Below are 20,087 nucleotides of genomic sequence, written 5' to 3'. Positions count from 1 at the left end.
GCAATCAATGAATAATGCTCTATTTAGTCACTGAAAAGCAATGACCCTTCCCTGAAGTAACACTGAAAGCAAGTACTTTCCCAAGACTAAAAAAATGGAGAATATGAATGTACATATAAAAAAATATATAACAGAAAAAGCTATAGATTGCTCATAGCAACCAATCACAGTGCAGCTTTCATTTTTCCGGAGCAGTTTATGAAATGAAACGTGTGCTCTGATTGACGGCTACAGCAACAAAGACAGTTTATGCTTTAGACAGTGTCGAGACCAATTATCCTCCCACAAAGAAAAGGGCAAAGATAGATAAGGAAATGCAGCATGTCAGCTTGTGTGACTAGACAGATTCCTTACAAAGGTTATCCAGGAATTGAAGAAAACATTTGCTTTCTTTCAGAAACAGTCCCAGGTCCACAGGCGTTTTTGACATTGCAGTTCAGCGCCATTAATCAGAATATGGCTGATCCGCAATGCCACCACACATTGGCCCGAATTCATCAAGACAAGCGATTTTCATGCTGGTCTAAATGAAGGGATGGTGGGGGGCGACACCTGGTTCATTAGGGGCCAGACGCTTCACCATGAATCTCACAGGAGTAAGATTCCTGGCGTAAGATTCCCCACCACTGGCCAAGATTTTGATGAGCGGAGTTGCCGCCCAACACTCCAGTTCGCTTTGCCGGAGCTGGGCAAAAATGGTGTAAAAGCTCCAAAAGATGCTACATTTTTTAAAGCCTTGAGTTAAGCAAAACTTTTTGCAAAGTTTTGAATTGAGGTCCTTGTGTCGACATGCATAGATTTTTTTTTCTAAAGAAAAGGGCCACCCTTTGTCATTTGTTATCCAAACAACCCAGAAATCCCACAGTGAGTTTATCCCTACAACATTTATTGAATATACAGAGAATAAGAAAATATTAGGCAAAAAATGACAGGTCAATTGTTTAAAGAAAATCTTTTAAAAAATCAATTCTTTTGATATTTGGATATAAGACACTGATTTGTTCACCAGGGCCAGAGGAAAGAGACAAACTCGCAGCTGCTGTGAGGCTACAATACACAATAACCATGCAGACATGCGGAGGAGGAGGGGATCTTCCATTAACGACTAATGGTTTTTGCAGGAAAGCAGCAGTCTTAATCTATGTTCACACGTTGCTTTTTTCTGCAGCCAAAACCTGATCTTTTGGCTTTAAAAAAGCTGCAGACAAAACACAGGAGGTTTTGCTGTTTTTTAGCTGCTTTTCTTGCTGCATTTTTTTTTTTGTGCTTTTTTCAGCAGGATCCCAAACTTCAGCTTTGCTTCCACCTTGTAAGTATAAACAATACAAGGTGTTAGGCCACCAATGCAAGACATATGCAAAACCATAAAACATTTTTTGTAAAAAGGGCAATTTGATAAAATTATTTAGTGGAAAAAAAGTGTTTTACGTCTGAAAAATAGTGACTATCCTGAACAAAAAAAGCTGAATTCATGTATGAAGCGTAGCCGATAACTAAGGTTATATGAGTTTATGAAAAATACACAATTACAAATGTAAAAACAGCAGGGGGAAGTTAAATTGGTAAGGCATTGTTTACCTAACACATAGGCAGGGCATTAAGTTGGTTGGGCATTGGTCATTTTCACACATTGGTAGGTCATAGAGTTGGTCAGGCATTGTTTACTGTAACAGAAATCACTACATTTAATTATAGCACCACTCCACTTTGTTTTCACCGTTGGAGTGGTGCTTTAAACGCAAGTCCCCTGTCCTCCGTAGTCTTCACCGTTTTTGGTTGCCGATCCAGTCCCGCGGCGCCATGTTGTGAGAGCAGCTTATGACTGGCTGGAAGCCAGAACCGACGTCACAAGCCTCCATGCAAGTCCATGAGAGACAGAAAGTGGTCACTATGAGGCTCTCATAGACTTGCAATGAAGAGTGACCTCTGGCTTGCTCCATAAAACACTGGAACAGCCAGCAAGTCACAAAGAGCATGCGACGGACCAGAGCAGTGGTGAAAACAGATGACGATGGCAGCTATCAGATGGGGACAGGGGACTTGTAGCGGTGAAAAAAAAAAAAAAAAAACAACAAGAAACAATGCTGGAGTGGAGCTTAAGGGTATGTGCACACGTTGCGGATTTGGCTGTGGATTCGCAGCGGATTTGGCCCTGCGGATTCACAGCAGTTTTCCATGCGGTTTACAGTACCATGTAAACCTATGGAAAACCAAATCTGCAGTGCACATGCTGCGGAAAATTCCACGTGGAAACGCTGCGGTTTATTTTCCGCAGCATGTCAATTACACCTATTCCATAATAAGAATCCACAGGTGTAAAAATGCAGGTGAAATCCACACAAACTGCGCAAAATCAACGGGGAATCTGCGCAGAAAAACCTGCAATGGAATCCGCAACATGTGCACATACCCTTAAGCTGTACTAACAGCCATAATCATGTGAGGATACTAAGATGGTATTGTTTAAACATTGGGAAGATCACAAAAATAAATGTGTTTCACATTCTGCTGTACCTGTGTTTTTCACCAAACACACTGCTAAAATTGAAGACAGCATTTTTGTCGCTTTTTGCACTTACTCATTGCTTCTCATGGGTGAAAAAACGCTGCAAAAACATTGAAAAAACTGACATGCTGCAGATTTAAATCTGCAAGGAAAAATAAGCAAAGTACAAGTGTTTCTCACTAAATCAGAATATCAAAAAGTTAATTTATTTCAGTTCTTCAATACAAAAAGTGAAACTCATTATATAGCGTCATCACAAACAGAGTGATCTATTTCAAGTGTTTATTTATGTTAATGTTGATGATTATGACTTACAGCCAGTGAAAACCCAAAAGTCATTAGCTCAGTAAATTAATTAACATAAAACACCTGCAAAGGCTTCCTAAGCATTTAAAAAGGTCCCTTAGTCTGTTTCAGTAGGGTCCACAATCATGGGGAAGACTGCTGACTTGATAGATGTCCAGAAGGCAGTCATTGACACACTCCACAAGGAGGGTAAGCCACAAAAGGTCATTGCTAAAAAAAAAAAAAGCTGCCAGCTCACAGAGTGCTGTATCCAAGTATATTAATGGAAAGTTGAGTGGAAGGAAGAAGTGTGATAGAAAAAGGTGCACAAGCAACCGGGATAACTGCAGCCTTGAAAGGATTGTTCAGAAAAGGTCATTCTAAAATTTGAGATTCACAAGGAGTGGACTGCTGCTGGAGTCATTGCTTCAAGAGCCACCACACACAAAAGTATCTAGGACATGGGCTACAAGTGTCACATTCCTTGTGTCGAGCCACTCATGACCAATAGACAACGCCAGAAGCGTCTTACCTGGGCCAAGGAGAAAAAAAACTGGGTGGTGATCAGTGGGCCAAGGTGTTGAATTCTAAATGAAATGCAAAATTTACTTTAATCTGAAAACAAGGTCCCAGAGTCTGGAGGAAGAGTGGAGAGGCACACATTCCAAGCTGCTTGAGGTCTAGTGTGAAGTTTCCACAATCAGTGATGGTTTGGGGAGCCATGTCATCTGCTGGTGTAGGTCCACTGAGTTTTAACGAGATCAAAGTCAGCGCAGCCGTCTACCAGGAAATTTTAGAGCACTTCATGCTTCCCTCTGCTGACAAGCTTTTTGGAGATGGAAATTTGTTTCTCCAGCAGGATTTGGCACCTGTCCACACTGTCAAAAGTACCAATACCTGATTTAAAAACAACAGTATCACTGTGCTTGATTGCCCAGCAAACTCGCCTGACCTTAACCCCATAGAGAATCTATAGGGTATTGTCAAGAGGAAGATGAGACACCAGACCCAACAATGCAGACGAGCTGAAGGCTGCTATCAAAGCAACCTGGGCTTCCATAACACCTCAGCAGTGCCACAGGATGATCGCCTCCATGCCACGCCAAATCGATGCAGTAATTGATGCAAAAGGAGCCCAAATCAAGTATTGAGTGCATTTACTGAACATACAATTCAGTAGGCCAACATTTCAGATTTTAAAATAATTTGTCAAGCTGGTGTTATAAAGTATTCTAATTTACTGAGATAATGACTTTTGGGTTTTCATTGGCTGTAAGCATAATCATCAACATTAACAGAAATAAACACTTGAAATAGATCACTCTGTTTGCAATGACTATATAATATATGAGTTTCACTTTTTGTATTGAAGAACTGAAATAAATTAACTTTTTGATGATATTCTAATTTAGTGAGAAAGACTTGTATCCATGAGACTTCAGGAATCTCATTCATTATGCTGGGACTAAGAAATCCTTTAGAATTTGTGACAAATCTGAGCAGGGGGAAAAAAAAATACAAAAACAGCAACATTTGCATAACCCCATAAAAAAGTGCGCAGACACGACTATTTAAGAAATGGGGCAGTCTTCCAGTAAAACCACATGTCGAATGTATGTGACCACGCTGAGGCTGCCAAGTGTGTATCTTCTATTCTTGACTTAAGAATTAGTCTAGCAGTCCCAATTATTTCTGTTTACCCCATTACAGAATTGCTGTGGCCATGTATGGACCAGGCAGTTTGGGTGTGGGGGGGGGGGGGGGGTGCAGTGTTCACATTTCACTTGAGCTGAAGAAATAAATCAATGACTTATTTATATCTAGTGCAACAGAAGAATCTCAGGAATTCTGCAATGGAATAAAGTGCTTATCCTTTATTATTACACTACAGACTAGAAGTACCCCCAGCGTTGTTTATTGAGCTCTTTACAGCCGTCTCTGTATTCATTCTGCACAAGTCTAATAGCAATGTCTTGGCTTTTACCTGCATTAAATTCAGACGGTACTACATTAAAATAGAGCTTTGCAAAGCAAATTATTTTCTTCTTTTTTACTTATAGGCAGATATTTCTCCTTAACCAATTCAGTACTTATGGGATCCGTTGTGCATGTGCACACCCCGTCGCTCTGTGCTCCACCCGGCTCTAGGCATCATTATTGTGTCTGCGCAAGGCCAGAAGCTATTTGGTGTTGCGTCCCTGCTTCCGCCATGCTTAGGCTTCTTTCACACTTGCGTCGTTTGGCCTACGTCGCAATGCGTCGTTTTGGAGAAAAAACGCATCCTGCAAAGTTGCCCGCAGGATGCGTTTTTTCTCCATAGACTTGTATTACTGACGCATCACAACGTATGGACACACGTTCCATACGTCGTGCACTGGATGCGTCGGTATTTGGCAGCCCGTCGTAGTGAAAAAAACGTTCAAGGGAACATTTTTTCGTACGTCGGGTCCTGCATTTTGAACTGCGCAGGCGCGGCGGGAACTCCACCCCCTCCTCCCTGGGACTTCACAATGGGCAGCGGACGCGTTGAAACACTGCGTCCCCTGCCCACGTTGTGCAAAAAATCACCACTGTCCATCGGTACGTTGCGCCGACGCTTTGTGACGGCCTCGTACCGACGGAAGTGTGAAAGAAGCCTTAGTCTGCCTTGGCTACAGTTTAAGTGGTTTATAGTTTCCGACCATATGGTCAATTTGCAGTGCTGAGGAAAAGTTTAGTGCAGTATACCCCCTAAAGAAGCAAGATCAAACATGTGACACGAGCATAGCAGAGCATATTCTATGGGTAAAAGCATGTCAGCCATATAGATATTAATGGCTAAATGTACTGTTCATGTATAGAAGTAATGGAGATATTGACCCCTGTGTCTACCATATGAAACTTCATACTATTGAAATCTTAAGTTTTTTGGTTTATTAAACTTTGTACACATATACATTTAATAAAAAATACAATTATAGCTAAGAAATATTCATTTTTTGCATACAAATCTATAGCGATGTCAGGATAGAACATTCTTAGATCACATAAATAGTTATAAAAGAGTCTGAAGTCTGAAGAGTGGTGACATTACTGCAAAGAGGAGCAGAATGCCCAAGGATCCGAGACAAGGTGAAGGTAGGGAAGTACAATAATACACTGACAAGACACTACATACATATATACACTTCTAAAAAAATAATGGGGGGCTTCTTTTGAGAGCTTTAGGTGTATTGACAACTAAAGTACCTATGAAGAAGAGTCTGGATCAATAGTTGTATGGTTGATGTACAATTATCTGTGGCAAAAAAAGCGAAAGCACAAATCTTTAGACAATTGTCACTGCTCAGCCTTTTTACTATCTATGCATGAATACAAATGTAGATGCTGAAGCCATGTAGAAGACTCACCTTTCAGAGCAATGACTTTAGATGCTGGGTTCATGATGGCACTTTCAGCAGATATCGGACGTCTCAATGGAGTGTTTGTATCTGCCATATCAATGATAACCACCTGAGCCTGCTCTCCAACCTTCTCACGAATACAGATATACTTGTCAGACTCCATGGTAAGAGTGCTGAAGCCAATGTTGGCTGGATTGATTCCCACATTCTGGAGCTGAAATATAGGAAAATAAATACAATAAGCATATGCCTATATAATACAACACCCAACTATATATTGGTTACCTGAACAAACGCTAGTGACAAAACAACTAGAGAACTACGGCCGGTGCTTTCACTTTGCCTATCCATCTTTGTGCAATGCTTTCACTGTCAAGGATGAAAATATGGCGTGACTTGCAAACACTTGACACAGCCAGAATATGAAGATAGGGACACCCTGTATTTTGGGCTTAAGATCAATTCTGCAAATTGCTCTCATTAAAATTATTGCAGTTTCCCTTTTACAGCCTCGGTATTGGTTGTTACATGATCCTATTAAATTAGCTGTGACACCCAACTTACCTTCATCACTATCTGTTTCTAATGACTATAATATTGGAGTTCCACCTTTTGTATTGAAGAACTGAAATAAATTATCTTTTTGATGATCTCCTAGTTTAGCGTGAAGCACTTACGGTATATATATATATTATATATACACACACACACACATATATATATACAAATATATTCATGTTTTTAAGGTGCACTTCTGCTTTTTTCTGAGTATACATATTGATCTCCAAATAGGTCTGAGACGTTGTTTTTTTCAGCAGCCATTGGGAAGCAGGCACGTCCCTTTGTATTAGGATTTCGTTAAGGCCCACCAATTAAAAATAAAGGTGCAGATTCATTAAGAAAAAAAAAAAAGCTGGTCATGTCCCCAAACGCTATTAACCAGCAAATATGGGGTTAATCAGAAGGTTATTTAAGTTTTAAAGCTGCCCGGCCTCCGGCTTTCAGTCATAGAGGCATCCCCACGCAGCTTCAGTCACCGCTCAGTAATCCGGGAGTGGCAGCTGTAAGCATGCCTTAGCACACTGACTGACAGCCATCTATGCAGAATATCAGTGCAGCGACAGCTGTCAGTCAGTGTGCTGGAGTAGTGACTGAAAGCCAGTGGCTGCCAGGAAGAATGAAGTTCACTTTTCCACGCTTTCAGTGTGGTAGCGAGGCAGTTTTAGAAAGCTATTAACCTGCATATGACGTTTAGGATACATCGGCACACCCACGGAGTTTTGTGTCCTAAAACAGCAACTTATTTCCAGAAGTGGCTCCCCCGGCAGCTTTGAGGCTGCTTTAACGGTGGCTCCACCACCGGCATCTTTTTCCTGTATAGTGTGCGGCTTCCAAACAACGGTGCCCAAAGATTGAACATATCACTTGCGTTAACTGCTCCAAGTTTGCCGAACCATGAAACAGTTACAAGATGAGACGTAGGCTGAAACATGATGACAGCAATGTGTTTTGTCCCATATTTTGCGGCAGTCAATTAGAGCTTTTACGCATAATATGCCTGAAAATGTTGTAGTGTGCACATACTGTAAGGGTAAGTTCACACAGGACGTTTTTGCTGCATATTTTTTTCTGAAGCAAAACCTGATCATCTTGGCAGGAAAGAAGCTGCGTCAAAAACGCAGGTTTAGGTGCGTTTTTGTTGCGTATTTGTTGCGGGTTTTTTTTTCTCTTTGTCCAGGCTAATGTCCTTGGATTTTCAGCAGCAAAAATGCAGCAAATAATGATACCTGCGTTTTTACTGCGTTTTTTTCAACACCCATTCAAGTCAATGGGTGAAAAAATGCTGCAAAAACGCAGCAAAAACGCTGAAAGAAGTGACATGCTCTATGTCAAAAAAACGCAGCAAAGCACAAAATACTGATCAAACAAAAAACCAATGTGTGTGCATGAGATTTCTGAAATCTCATAGGCTTTGCTGGTACTGTAAAAAGCAGCTGAAAATTAGCATAAAAAAACGCAGCAGAAACGTCCTGTGTGGACTTACCCTAAGCGTTAGAAACCCTCCCCACAGGACAAGCTCACTGACAGATTCTCAATTAACTCACTCTGTAGCCAGCAATAGATAGCGCAACAAAAATGCTAACTGAGCAAAATTTTTCAATAACAGCAAAACATTTTTTCAACCAAAAATCATGTAGAAGGGTCCATAGAAACATCTTCCTAATTCTATTTGCTTAAGCGATCGGTGAGGATGGAACACCGGCAGGTGATATTAGTCTGTTATGTTCTTCTCTGTACAAAAATGTTCTACTTGACTTCGGAAAGCTCATTCTCTGGTAATGTGAAAAGTAGCAAAAAAAACACTGCAAAAACGCCACATGTGAACATATACTTTATTACCCTCTGACCCTAATGTGGACATTTACCAAAAAAAGTGACAGATTTGCCAGCATCTGAATTCCCCAAATTTTTTGTCTTTTAAGTTCTGATAAATGTGTGAAGACACAGACGTCCGTGACATACATGGCTTCTACACAACTTACTTTTGCAGATTATGTGCATCTAAGGCTACTTTCAGACTTGCGTTTCCCTGATCTGCGGCAGGCTGCAGACTTCCTCTGTGAAGCCCCGCCCCCGGCCGCACCTCCGCCGCTAGCTCCGCCTACTTCTGCATGCGGCCCGCATGCGACCTCCGTACCTATCTTTAACATTAGGTACGCAGGTCGTGCGGCTGTATGCGGATGCTTCCGCATGCGTCGTTTTGACGATGCGGAAAAAAAAAATGCTACAGGCTGCGTCCTACGCTGGTCGCCGCATCGTCAAAACGACGCATGCGGCAGCATCCGCATACAGCGGCACGACCTGCGTACCTAATGTTAAAGATAGGTACGGAGGTTGCATGCGGGCCGCATGCAGAAGTAGGCGGAGCTAGCGGCGGAGGTGCTGCCGAGGGCGGGGCTTCACGGAGGAAGTCCGCAGCCTGCCGCAGATCAGGGAAACGCAAGTCTGAAAGTAGCCTAAGTTTCTCCTTGAGTCAAACTTTTAGGCACAGACAAGGATATCACAAGGGTTGTCTCAACCCTTAGGGGCGCACCGCACCCAGCTTCTTGCTTTGCAGAGGGTGGTGCACTCCTGCAGCCTGACAGTTCGGACCGGCAGATTGGTGGTGCCGCTGACCAATGCTGTTAGGAGAGGAGGTTTTGGCTCTGCAGCATGGGAGAGTAAAGCATAGAGCCGGCTACGCATACAAGCTCCCTACCTAGGTAACCGGCCACTATGAGACCGCAGAGTGGCCGGTAACCTAGGCAACAAACTGTACACTATAAAATTAAAAATTACTGCATTGAGAACAGTTAGGATCTCTAATAAGAAGTAAACTACAAAGTTGCTTTGTTTTTACGGGCACTTACAATTCTAACCAGAAAAGAACTTGAGAATCCCTTCAATGCATTTCTTTCATTGTAATGTCAAGTGCAAAAGGTGCTGAGTGATGCTACAAAGTGCATTGTGCGACTCTCAGAAGACACATGGGGATATCAGTTACTCATTTACATAGTACTGTTAGAACAAGATATTTGGCCAGTCTTAACCATGAGATCATAAAAGACTTGAATGAATTGAAAGGGAAGGGTATAATACGATTTTTTATTATATTTTTAGGTTGCTGTTGTGTTGTCTGCGGAGAAAATGCTTACTATTATTATACATGCTGAAGTAGTCCGTTTGCGATGAAATATTTTTACTGTTCTAAATGTTCACACAATACAGCAATTCTCAGTGAGCGTTGGGACACTTCCAGCATGAATCATCCAGTGAATAAACTACTAACCCAAGGCTACTTTAAACTGCTAGAAAAGGCAAGCAAAGCAAGATGTGCGCCAGTTGTTCCACGGGGAAAGCACTACAGCCAATACCCCAGGGAACAGTACCGGAGTTTATATTTTCCTTCATTTTACAAAAGCAGCACAGCTTTAATCACCATTATCTCTTCTGTATACCTGCCACAAGCGTGGGCCAAGTAATGTTAATACTTGTATAAACTGTATAGAGCTCTGTAAACGGTATAAGTTAATAATTACAATGCCTCCTATGATGACATGCTGCCAAATAATTAAAAGATATATCATGTATAGGAGACTGGCATATGGGGTTCTGCAGAAACATTTACCCTAAATATTTGTTTACTTTTTTTTTTTTTTATATATACAAACACTGAGGACTCTCAATCTAATATATAAAGCTGAGTGTGTGTATGTATGTGTGTATGTATGTATGTATGTATGTGTGTGTGTGTGTGTCTGTGTGTGTGTCCGGGATTGGCATCTGAACCGTCGCAGCTACAGCCACAAAATTTTGCACAGTCACACATCTGGACCCCGAGAGCGTCATAGGCTATTTTGTGAGGTGAAATTTTAACCCCGCGCTCTCCAATTCACCAAACAATTTTGCCCCTATCTACATAATGGGGAAAAAAATGAAAGGAAAAGTGTTGGAGGCAAATTAACAGCTGCCAGATGTGAACAAGGGGGACTTAAAGAATGAGAGCGATGGCGCCAAAGAGTATATACTGTACAGTTGCTAAGGTGGGGCCCCAACATGGGATAATCACCACACCACCACGGGGATATGAACACACACACAAAATGTGCCACACACTACCACGTGCTCGAACACAAATACCACCCTCAGCGCACATTTCACCACACATACACCAACCTCGCCACATAAAAGTTGAAACACAAAAGTCGCCGCTCAAAACTCGCCACGCGCAAAACTCTCCACATGCAAAACTCGCCTCATGGAAAACTCGCCACATGCAAAACTTGCACACGCGGAAAAATTGCCACATGCACCAAAGTTGCAACACATGCAAAAGTTGCCTCACACAAAACTTGCACATACTCAAAAGGCACCACACATAAAACTCGCCACGCGCAAAACTCGCCATGCGCAAAACTTGCTGCCCACAACTTGCTACACTAACCTGTCACATGCAACTCGACACACAAACAGTTGCTACACGCATGTCGCCACACAAAACTCATCTCACAAAAGTCGCTACATGCATGTTGCCACACGCAACTCAACACACACAACTTGACACACGAAACTCGCCCTAAAACACACACAAGTCTGGTATTATCCTTCAAAAATAAAAATCTGATTAATAAGCAGACAAACTACAAGAGCAACAAATGTACCATATAGGAATCCGGCAGCTGTCAGTCACATGACCAGTCTATTATGTGTATGTGTGAGCTAATATATACTGCCAGGGGGTGGGCTTACTGTTGGCTGGGGATTTATCAGGCTGCCAATTTAGCTTACAAATACTGAGGTAAAAATACTGACCAAATAACGTGTGAACGAGGTCTAATACAGGAGGAGATAACATACAGATATATACTATATACAGGAGGAGATGACACACAGGTATATACTATTTACAGAGGAGATGACACACAGGTATATACTATTTACAGAGATGACACGCAGGTATATACTATATACAGGAGGAGATGACACAGATATATACTATATACAGGAGAGATGACACAGGTATATACTATATAGAGGAGATGACATACAGGTACATACTACATACAGGAGGAGATGACATACAGGTATATACTATATACAGGAGGAGATGACACAGGTATATACTATATACAGGAGCAGATTACCTACAGGTATATAGTATATACAGGAGGAGATGACATACAGGTATATGCTATGTATAGGAGGAGATGACATACAGGTATATACTATATACAGGAGGAGATGACACACAGATATATACTATATATAGGTGAGATGACACACAGGTATATACTATATACAGGAGGAGATTACATACAGGTATATACTATATATAGGAGGAGATGACATACAGGTATATACTATATACAGGGGAGATGACACAGCAGGTATATACTATATACAGGGGAGATGACATACAGGTATATACTATATACAGGAGATGACATACAGGTGTATACTATATATAAGGGAGATGACAAACATGTATATACTGAGGTGAAAATGAGAGGTGTGAGGTGAAAATGAAAAGGTGTGAGTGCAAAATGAGAGGAGTGAGGGAAAATAGTGGAGTGATCGGAAAATGACAGATGTGAGGTTGAAATGACAAGTGTTAGGGGGGAATGAGAGGAGTGAGGGGGAAAATGAGAGGTGTGAGGGAGAAAATGAGAGATGTGAGGGGGAAAATGAGAGGCGTGATGGGAAAATAAGAGAAGTGAGGTGCTATAACTAACCACAGATATTTACTATGCCCAGGCAACGCCGGGCTCTTCAGCTAGTTCTAAATATTTTTCTAATAAAAACTAAACATTTTTCCTTTGTGACACCATTTTCTGACACCCGTAACATTTTCAATTTTCGGGATATTGGGCTGTGTGAGGGCTTATTATTTGCACCCCGAGCAGACAATTTTACTGATACCACTGTAGAGTAGGTACAATGTTTTGATTGCCTTTTACCAATCGGATTAATCTATTTTGTATCTTGTGAATCAAAATAGAGTGAAAGACGGGAAGCTATATGCCATAAACTCGCAAAAGTTTATTAATACAATATATAAAAATTAAAAGATAAAATACGAACATGTGAGGACAACTAATGCAAAACACAGCCACAAAAGAGTACAAGGAGTTAAAGTAATATGCCGATCATGCAATAAATCCTAAAAGACTGAATTACTATGAGGCCAAAGAGAAGATATATATATATATATATATATATATATATATATATATATATATATATATATAATATCTATATAATATCTATGTCTATGTCTATATATATATATATATATATATATATATATATATATATATATATATATATATATATATATATATATATATATATATATATATATACATACACATCCATACATATACATACACACACACACACACACACACACACACACACACACACAGTACAGACCAAAAAAATTGTAAATTCTGAAACTGAAATTATGTCTTATATTCTAGGTTCTTCAAAGTAGCCACCTTTTGCTTTGATGACTGCTTTGCACACTCTTGGCATTCTCTTGATGAGCTTCAAGAGGTAGTCACCTTAATTGGTCTACCAACAATCTTGAAGGAGTTCCCAGAGATGCTTATCACTTGTTGGTCCTTTTGCCTTCACTCTGCGGTCCAGCTCACCCCAAACCATCTCGATTGGGTTCAGGTCTGGTGACTGTGGAGGCCAGGTCATCTGGTGTAGCACCCCATCACTCTCCTTCTTGGTCAAATAGCCCTTACACAGCCTGGAGGTGTGTTTGCGGTCATTGTCCTGTTGAAAAATAAATGATGGTCCAACTAAACGCAAACCGGATGGAATAGCATGCCGCTGCAAGATGCTGTGGTAGCCATGTTGGTTCAGTATGCCTTCAATTTTGAATAAATCCCCAACAGTGTCATCAGCAAAGTACCCCCACAACATCATACCTCATCCTCCATGCTTCACGGTGGGAACCAGACATGTAGAGTCCATCCGTTCACCTTTTCTGCGTCGCACAAAGACACAGTGGTTGGAACCAGATTTCCATTGATCTAATGTCCATTCCTTGTGTTCTTAAGCTCAAACAAGTCTCTTCTGCTTGTTGCCTGTCCTTAGCAGTGGTTTCCTAGCAGCTATTTTACCATGAAGGCCTGCTGCACAAAGTCTCCTCTTAACAGTTGTTGTAGAGATGTGTCTGCTGCTACAATTCTATGTGGCATTGACCTGATCTCTAATCTGAGCTGCTGTTAACCTGCGATTTCTGAGGCTGGTGACTCGGATAAACGTATCCTGGGGCGGTCCTGATGTGAGCCAGTTTCTTTATAGCGCTTGATGGTGTTTGCAACTGCACTTGGGGACACTTTCAAAGTTTTCCCAATTTTTCGGACTGACTGACCTTCATTTCTTAAAGTAATGATGGCCACTTGTTTTTCTTTACTTAGAATTTGTATTATGGCAAGACAAAAGCAGCTAACAGTCTATTCAGTAGGACTATCAGCTGTGTATCCACCAGACTTCTGCTCAACACAACTGATGGTCCCAACCCCATTTATAAGGCAAGAAATCCCACTTATTAAACCTGACAGGGCACACCTGTAAAGTGAAAACCATTTTCGGTGACTATCTCTTGAAGCTCATCAAGAGAATGCCAAGAGTATGCAAAGCAGTCATCAAAGCAAAAGGTGGCTACATTAAAGAACCTAGAATATAAACTATATTTTCAGTTGTTCCACACTTTTTTGTTAAGTATATTTGTTAAGTATATAATTCCACATCTGTTAATTCATAGTTTTGATGCCTTCAGTGTGAATTTACAAATTTTCATAGTCATGAAAATACAGAAAAATCTTTAAAATGAGAAGGTGTGTCCAAACTTTTGGTCTGTACTATATATATATATATATCAGATAATACTCAGTTTCTTCCTGAAAATGATTGCAAACACAAATTCTTTGGTATTATTATCTTCATTTAATTTGTCTTAAATGAAAAAACACAAAAGAAAATGAGGCAAAACATTGATTATTTCACACAAAACTCCAAAAATGGGCCAGACAAAAGTATTGGCACCCTCAGCCTAATACTTGGTTGCACAATCTTTAGCTAAAATAACTGCGACCAACCGCTTCCGGTAACCATCAGTGAGTTTCTTACAATGCTCTGCTGGAATTTTAGACCATTCTTCTTTGGCAAACTGCTCCAGGTCCCTGATATTTGAAGGGTGCCTTCTCCAAACTGCCATTTTCAGATCTCTCCACAGGTGTTCTATGAGATTCAGGTCTGGACTCATTGTTGGCCACCTTAGACGTCTCCAGTGCTTTCTCTCAAACCATTTTCTAGTGCTTTTTGAAGTGTGTTTTGGGTCATTGTCCTGGTGGAAGACCCATGACCTCTGAGGGAGACCCAGCTTTCTCACACTGGGCCCTACATTATGCTGCAAAATTTGTTGGTAATCTTTAGACTTCATAATGCCATGCACACGGTCAAGCAGTCCAGTGCCAGAGGCAGCAAAACAACCCCAAAACATCAGGGAACCTCCGCCACGTTTGACTGTAGGGACCATGTTCTTTTCTTTGAATGCCTCTTTTTTACTCCTGTAAACTCTATGTTGATGCCTTTGCCCAAAAAGCTCTACTTTTGTCTCATCTGACCAGAGAACATTCTTCCAAAATATTTTAGGCTTTTTCAGGTAAGTTTTGGCAAACTCCAGCCTGGCTTTTTTTATGTCTCGGGGTAAGAAGTGGGGTCTTCCTGGGTCTCCTACCATACAGTCCCTTTTCACTCAGATGCCGACGGATAGTACGGGTTGACACTGTTGTACCCTCGGACTGCAGGGCAGTTTGAACTTGTTTGGATGTTAGTCGAGGTTCTTTATCCAACATCCGCACAATCTTGCGTTGAAATCTCTTGTCAATTTTTCTTTTCCATCCACATCTAGGGAGGACAGCCACAGTGCCATGGGCTTTAAACTTCTTGATGACACTGCGCACGGGGGACACAGGAACATTCAGGTCTTTAGAGATGGACTTGTAGCCTTGAGATTGCTCATGCTTCCTCACAATTTGGTTTCTCAAGTCCTCAGACAGTTCTTTGGTCTTCTTTCTTTTCTCCATGTTCAATGAGGTACACACAAGGACACAGGACAGAGGTTGAGTCAAATTTAATCCATGTCAACTGGCTGCAAGTGTGATTTAGTTATTGCCAACACCTGTTAGGTGCCACAGGTAGGTTACAGTTGCTGTTAATTACACAAATTAGAGAAGCATCACATGATTTTTCGAACAGTGCCAATACTTTTGTCCACACCCTTTTTTGTTTGGTGTGGAATTATATCCAATTTGGCTTTAGAACAATTCTTTTTGTGTTTTTTCATTTAAGACAAATTAAATGAAGATAATAATACCAAAGAATTTGTGTTTGCAATCATTTTCAGGAAGAAACTGAGTACTATCTGACAGAATTGCAGGAGTGTCAATACTTTTGGCCACAACTGTATATAGATAGATATAGATAGATATATATATATATATCTCAAAATAAGAGCTTTCAGAAAAGTTACAATGTAATATGCATTTGGACCATCATGTCATCAGTAGTGTACATCCTATTTCCAAATAGTCAAAATAGCTATCCCAATGTCCCAAAAGCAGGATATTCTGGGCAAAAACAGGGTGAAAAACAATTATAAAAAGACATAAGGTGCTGATGGAAAGCGATATGAGCCATTGGTAGTATATCGGCACCCTGACGCGCGTTTCGCATTTAGCTTTACCCAAGGGAGTGTGCGCACATGATGAAATTTAAACCCCTAGAAGAAAAGACAAATTTAGCCCCATATAAGTACTCAGCATAAGAGAGTATACCCTTTTGAAAGGTGAGATTTGAATCAATATCTCTCTGAACACACACAATTTACATTAATAATAGAGATTAATAATATAACTTGCATTGCAAAATCATTGGTTTTACACGAATTAGTTAACGCAAAAATGAATTTTGAATGACCTCCAGGATTTTTAAGGACAGCACCAAGTCTTCTAGGCATGGAAAGAACAAGTTGGGGACAAAGTGCAACATCTTTTTCCATTCTTGGAAAAGTGCACGTCTACCAAAGGCACGGAGTGATGGTAGCATCTTCTCTTTCAATATAGAGCAGTACATCTGTGAATTTACACAGGATCACAGTTTTCACCCCTCTGCTTGTCAGCATACGGAAGGGTTAGGGTATGTTTCCACGGTCAGGATGGCCGGCGGTATCGCCGCAGCGGCGAAGCCGCTCGGCGCTAAGCCCCGCCCCCTTTCTGGGACGCGATCATGCCGGATGTGTTAACTCTTCACATCCGGGATGATCGCTCTCTCCCATAGCGCCCTGTGATATGCCTTGCGGGGACGCTGCGTCCCCGCAAGGTGTACGGACATGCTGCGATCTGAAAAGACGCGCAGCATGTCCGGAGTCGCAGGGCCGCCGCGTGCGGGTTTCCACGCATAGTGGAGACGGGATTTCATAAAATCCCCTCCACTATGCTGGAACATCTGGACGCTGCTTGTTTGACGCTGCAGCTCTGCGCAGCGTCAAACAAGCAGCGTTTCCTGACCGTGGAAACATACCCTTAGCCTATATAAATGGAGGCAATAGATGCAATGTTTGTCACATTGTGGAATAGATAAAATGTCTCCATGCTGGATGAGGAGTGCCATACAATTGACAGTTGTATCAAATGTGACACCTGCCATGTTGTATACTGCACTGTGTTTAAGTATTGTAATCTTCGCTATATCCAATGTGCTCTCAGAAAATTTAAGTAAAAAGTGGAGCATTTAGCCAACATTGACAGCAAAACTATTCCGATGCAATAAAGAGTTTTGAGGTTGGTATTGAAGGTGGCAATCGGCAAAGGAGTCTCCTATTGAGAGAAGCCTTTTGGATATTAAAGGGAACCTGTCATCCCCAAAATGGAAGTTGAGCTAAGCCCACCGGCATCAGGGGCTTATCTACAGCATTCTGTAATGCTATAGATAAGCCCCCGATGTAACCTGAAAGATGAGAAAAAGAGGTTAGATTATACTCACCTGGGCGGGCGGTCCGATGGGCATCGCGGTCCGGTCCGGGGCCTCCCATCTTCTTACGATCACGTCCTCTTCTTGTCTTCACGCTGCGGCTCCGGCGTACTTTGTCTGCCCTGTTGAGGGCAGAGCAAAGTACTGCAGTGCGCAGGCTCCGAGAAAGGTCAGAGAGCCCCTGCGCACTGCAGTACTTTGCTCTGCCCTCAACAGGGCAGACAAAGTACGCCAGAGCCGCAGCGTGAAGACAAGAAGAGGACGTCATCCTATGAAGATGGGAGGCCCCGGTCTGGACCGCGACGCCCATCGGACCAGACCGCAGCGGGAACGCCCCTGGGTGAGTATAATCTAACCTCTTTTTATCATCTTTCAGGATACATCGGGGGCTTATCTACAGCATTCTGTCCCTGATGCCAGTGGGCTTAGCTCAACTTCCATTTTGGGGGTGACAGGTTCCCTTTAATATCAGACACAAGGCAACCTAACAGCATGAATTATAGAAAACCCTCTGGCTATGCAGATTACCAATCCATGAGGTTATATCTCTGGAAAGCTTCAACGTATTCCACTGATTCTGAGACTGTTTTTTCGTGACATATTGCAGTTCATATTAGTGGTAAAATTTCTTCGATATGACTTGCGTTTATTTATGAAAAATTTTTTAATAAAACAGAAAATTTTGCAATTTTCAAACTTTTATTTTTTGTGCCCTTAAATCAGAAAGTCATATCACACAAAATAGTTAAAGGGAACCTGTGACCCCCCCCCCAGGCGTTTGAAACTAAAAGAGCCACCTTGTCCAGCAGTAATGCTGCATTCTGACAAGGTGGCTCTTTTAGTTCGGGTCCCTGGCACTGCTGCAATAATTACTTTTGAAATTTGCTCCTCATACCGTGAAATTGTCCTGGGGCAGGTCTTTCCCCCGAATCTAGATGCCTCACAACAGTCAAACATGGCCTCTGCGCAACAGGCGCCGCCTCCTCTTCCTTCGGTAGGGTCCCGATGCCTGCGCTGTTTTTTTTGTTTGTTTTTTTGGGGGCATGCGCAGTTGCGCTGCCCTTCAAACTTACAGTGCAGGCGCAGGGGACGCTACTGAAGGAAGAGGAGGCGGCGCCCAGAGGCCATGATTGATGGTAAAATACCCAGAAGTACACCATTCTAAAAACTGCACCCATCAAGGTGCAAAAAAATACATTCAAGAAGTTTATTAACCCTTCAGGTGCTTGACGATAACTACAGCAATGTGGAAGGAAAAAAATGAACATTTTACTTTTTTTTACAAAAAATTAATTTGGAACCAAATTTTTCTTATTTTCTCAAGAATATCAGGAGAAAATGGACCACAAAATTTGTGCAATTTCTCCTGAGTACGCCAATACCCCGTATGTGGGGGAGACACACTGTTTGTGTGTATGGCAGGGCTCAGAAGAGAGGGAGCACCATCTGACTTTTTGAACGCAAAGTTGGCTGGGATCAATGGCAGGCACTATGTCGCGTTTGGAGACTCCCTGATGTACCTAAACAGTGGAACCCCCAATTCTAACTCCAACCCTAAAACAGCCTTAATCCCAACACACTCTTAACCATAACCCTAACCCCAAGACCACCCTAACCCCAACCCTAGCTCTAATCCTAGTCCCAACCCTAGCTCAACCTGGATCCATCTGTCATAATCACCTATACGGCATCACTGGGGTCGATTCAGCCACAGGGGTGACACCTGCACGGCTGAAAAACATCCATAGCATTGATGGAAAAATCCCAACCAGAATCCTAGCTCTAACCACAACTTTAACCTTAGCCCCAACCCTAACCCTACACCCAAACATAACCCTAGCTCTAACCCCAACCCTAACCCCAGCCCTAATCCTAACCGTAAAGGAAAAATGGAAATAAATAAAAATAATTTAAAAAAAATTGTAAATTGTATCAATTAAGGGAGTGATAAAAGGGGGTTAGGTTTATTTTTTTTATTTTGATCACTATGATAGTGATCAAAATGAATCAATAGGAAAAATCTAGCCGGCATTTTCTTCCCGGAAGACGCAGAGGGACACAGCCGGAGGGTCCAGGTGGGCATGAGGGACCCCATTTCTCTCTCCTCTGATCATGTCAGAGGAGAGAGAAATAAATAGGAAATTGGACTTTTTTTATGTGGTCACCGTTATTTTGTGAATAACGGTGATCGCAACACTGGGGTCGGTAAAAACCGACCCGAATTATGTTCTCTGTTTCAGCTACCTCCAGTAGATTTTCCAATGCTGGGAGGCACTATAACCTTATTTCTCAGCGCTGTTAAAAAGCGGTTCTGAGGAATTAGT

The 20,087-nt window shown here is 41.7% G+C and overlaps 1 protein-coding gene across 2 annotated transcripts in view; it reads right to left on the bottom strand.

Annotated features, from left to right (window-relative positions):
• Positions 1-20,087, bottom strand: part of LOC143814270 (clathrin heavy chain 1-like) — a 135,200-nt gene that overhangs the window by 97,963 nt on the left and 17,150 nt on the right. For both annotated transcript variants that reach the window (XM_077293442.1, XM_077293443.1), the window contains exon 2: positions 6,181-6,388. In XM_077293442.1, the coding sequence (XP_077149557.1) occupies positions 6,181-6,388 (208 nt within the window). The remainder of the gene's footprint in view (positions 1-6,180; positions 6,389-20,087) is intronic.

Source organism: Ranitomeya variabilis, chromosome 1 (genome assembly GCF_051348905.1).
Source record: "Ranitomeya variabilis isolate aRanVar5 chromosome 1, aRanVar5.hap1, whole genome shotgun sequence".
NCBI classification, from domain to species: Eukaryota; Metazoa; Chordata; class Amphibia; order Anura; family Dendrobatidae; genus Ranitomeya; species Ranitomeya variabilis.
This window is presented reverse-complemented; position numbering and strand designations above follow the sequence as displayed.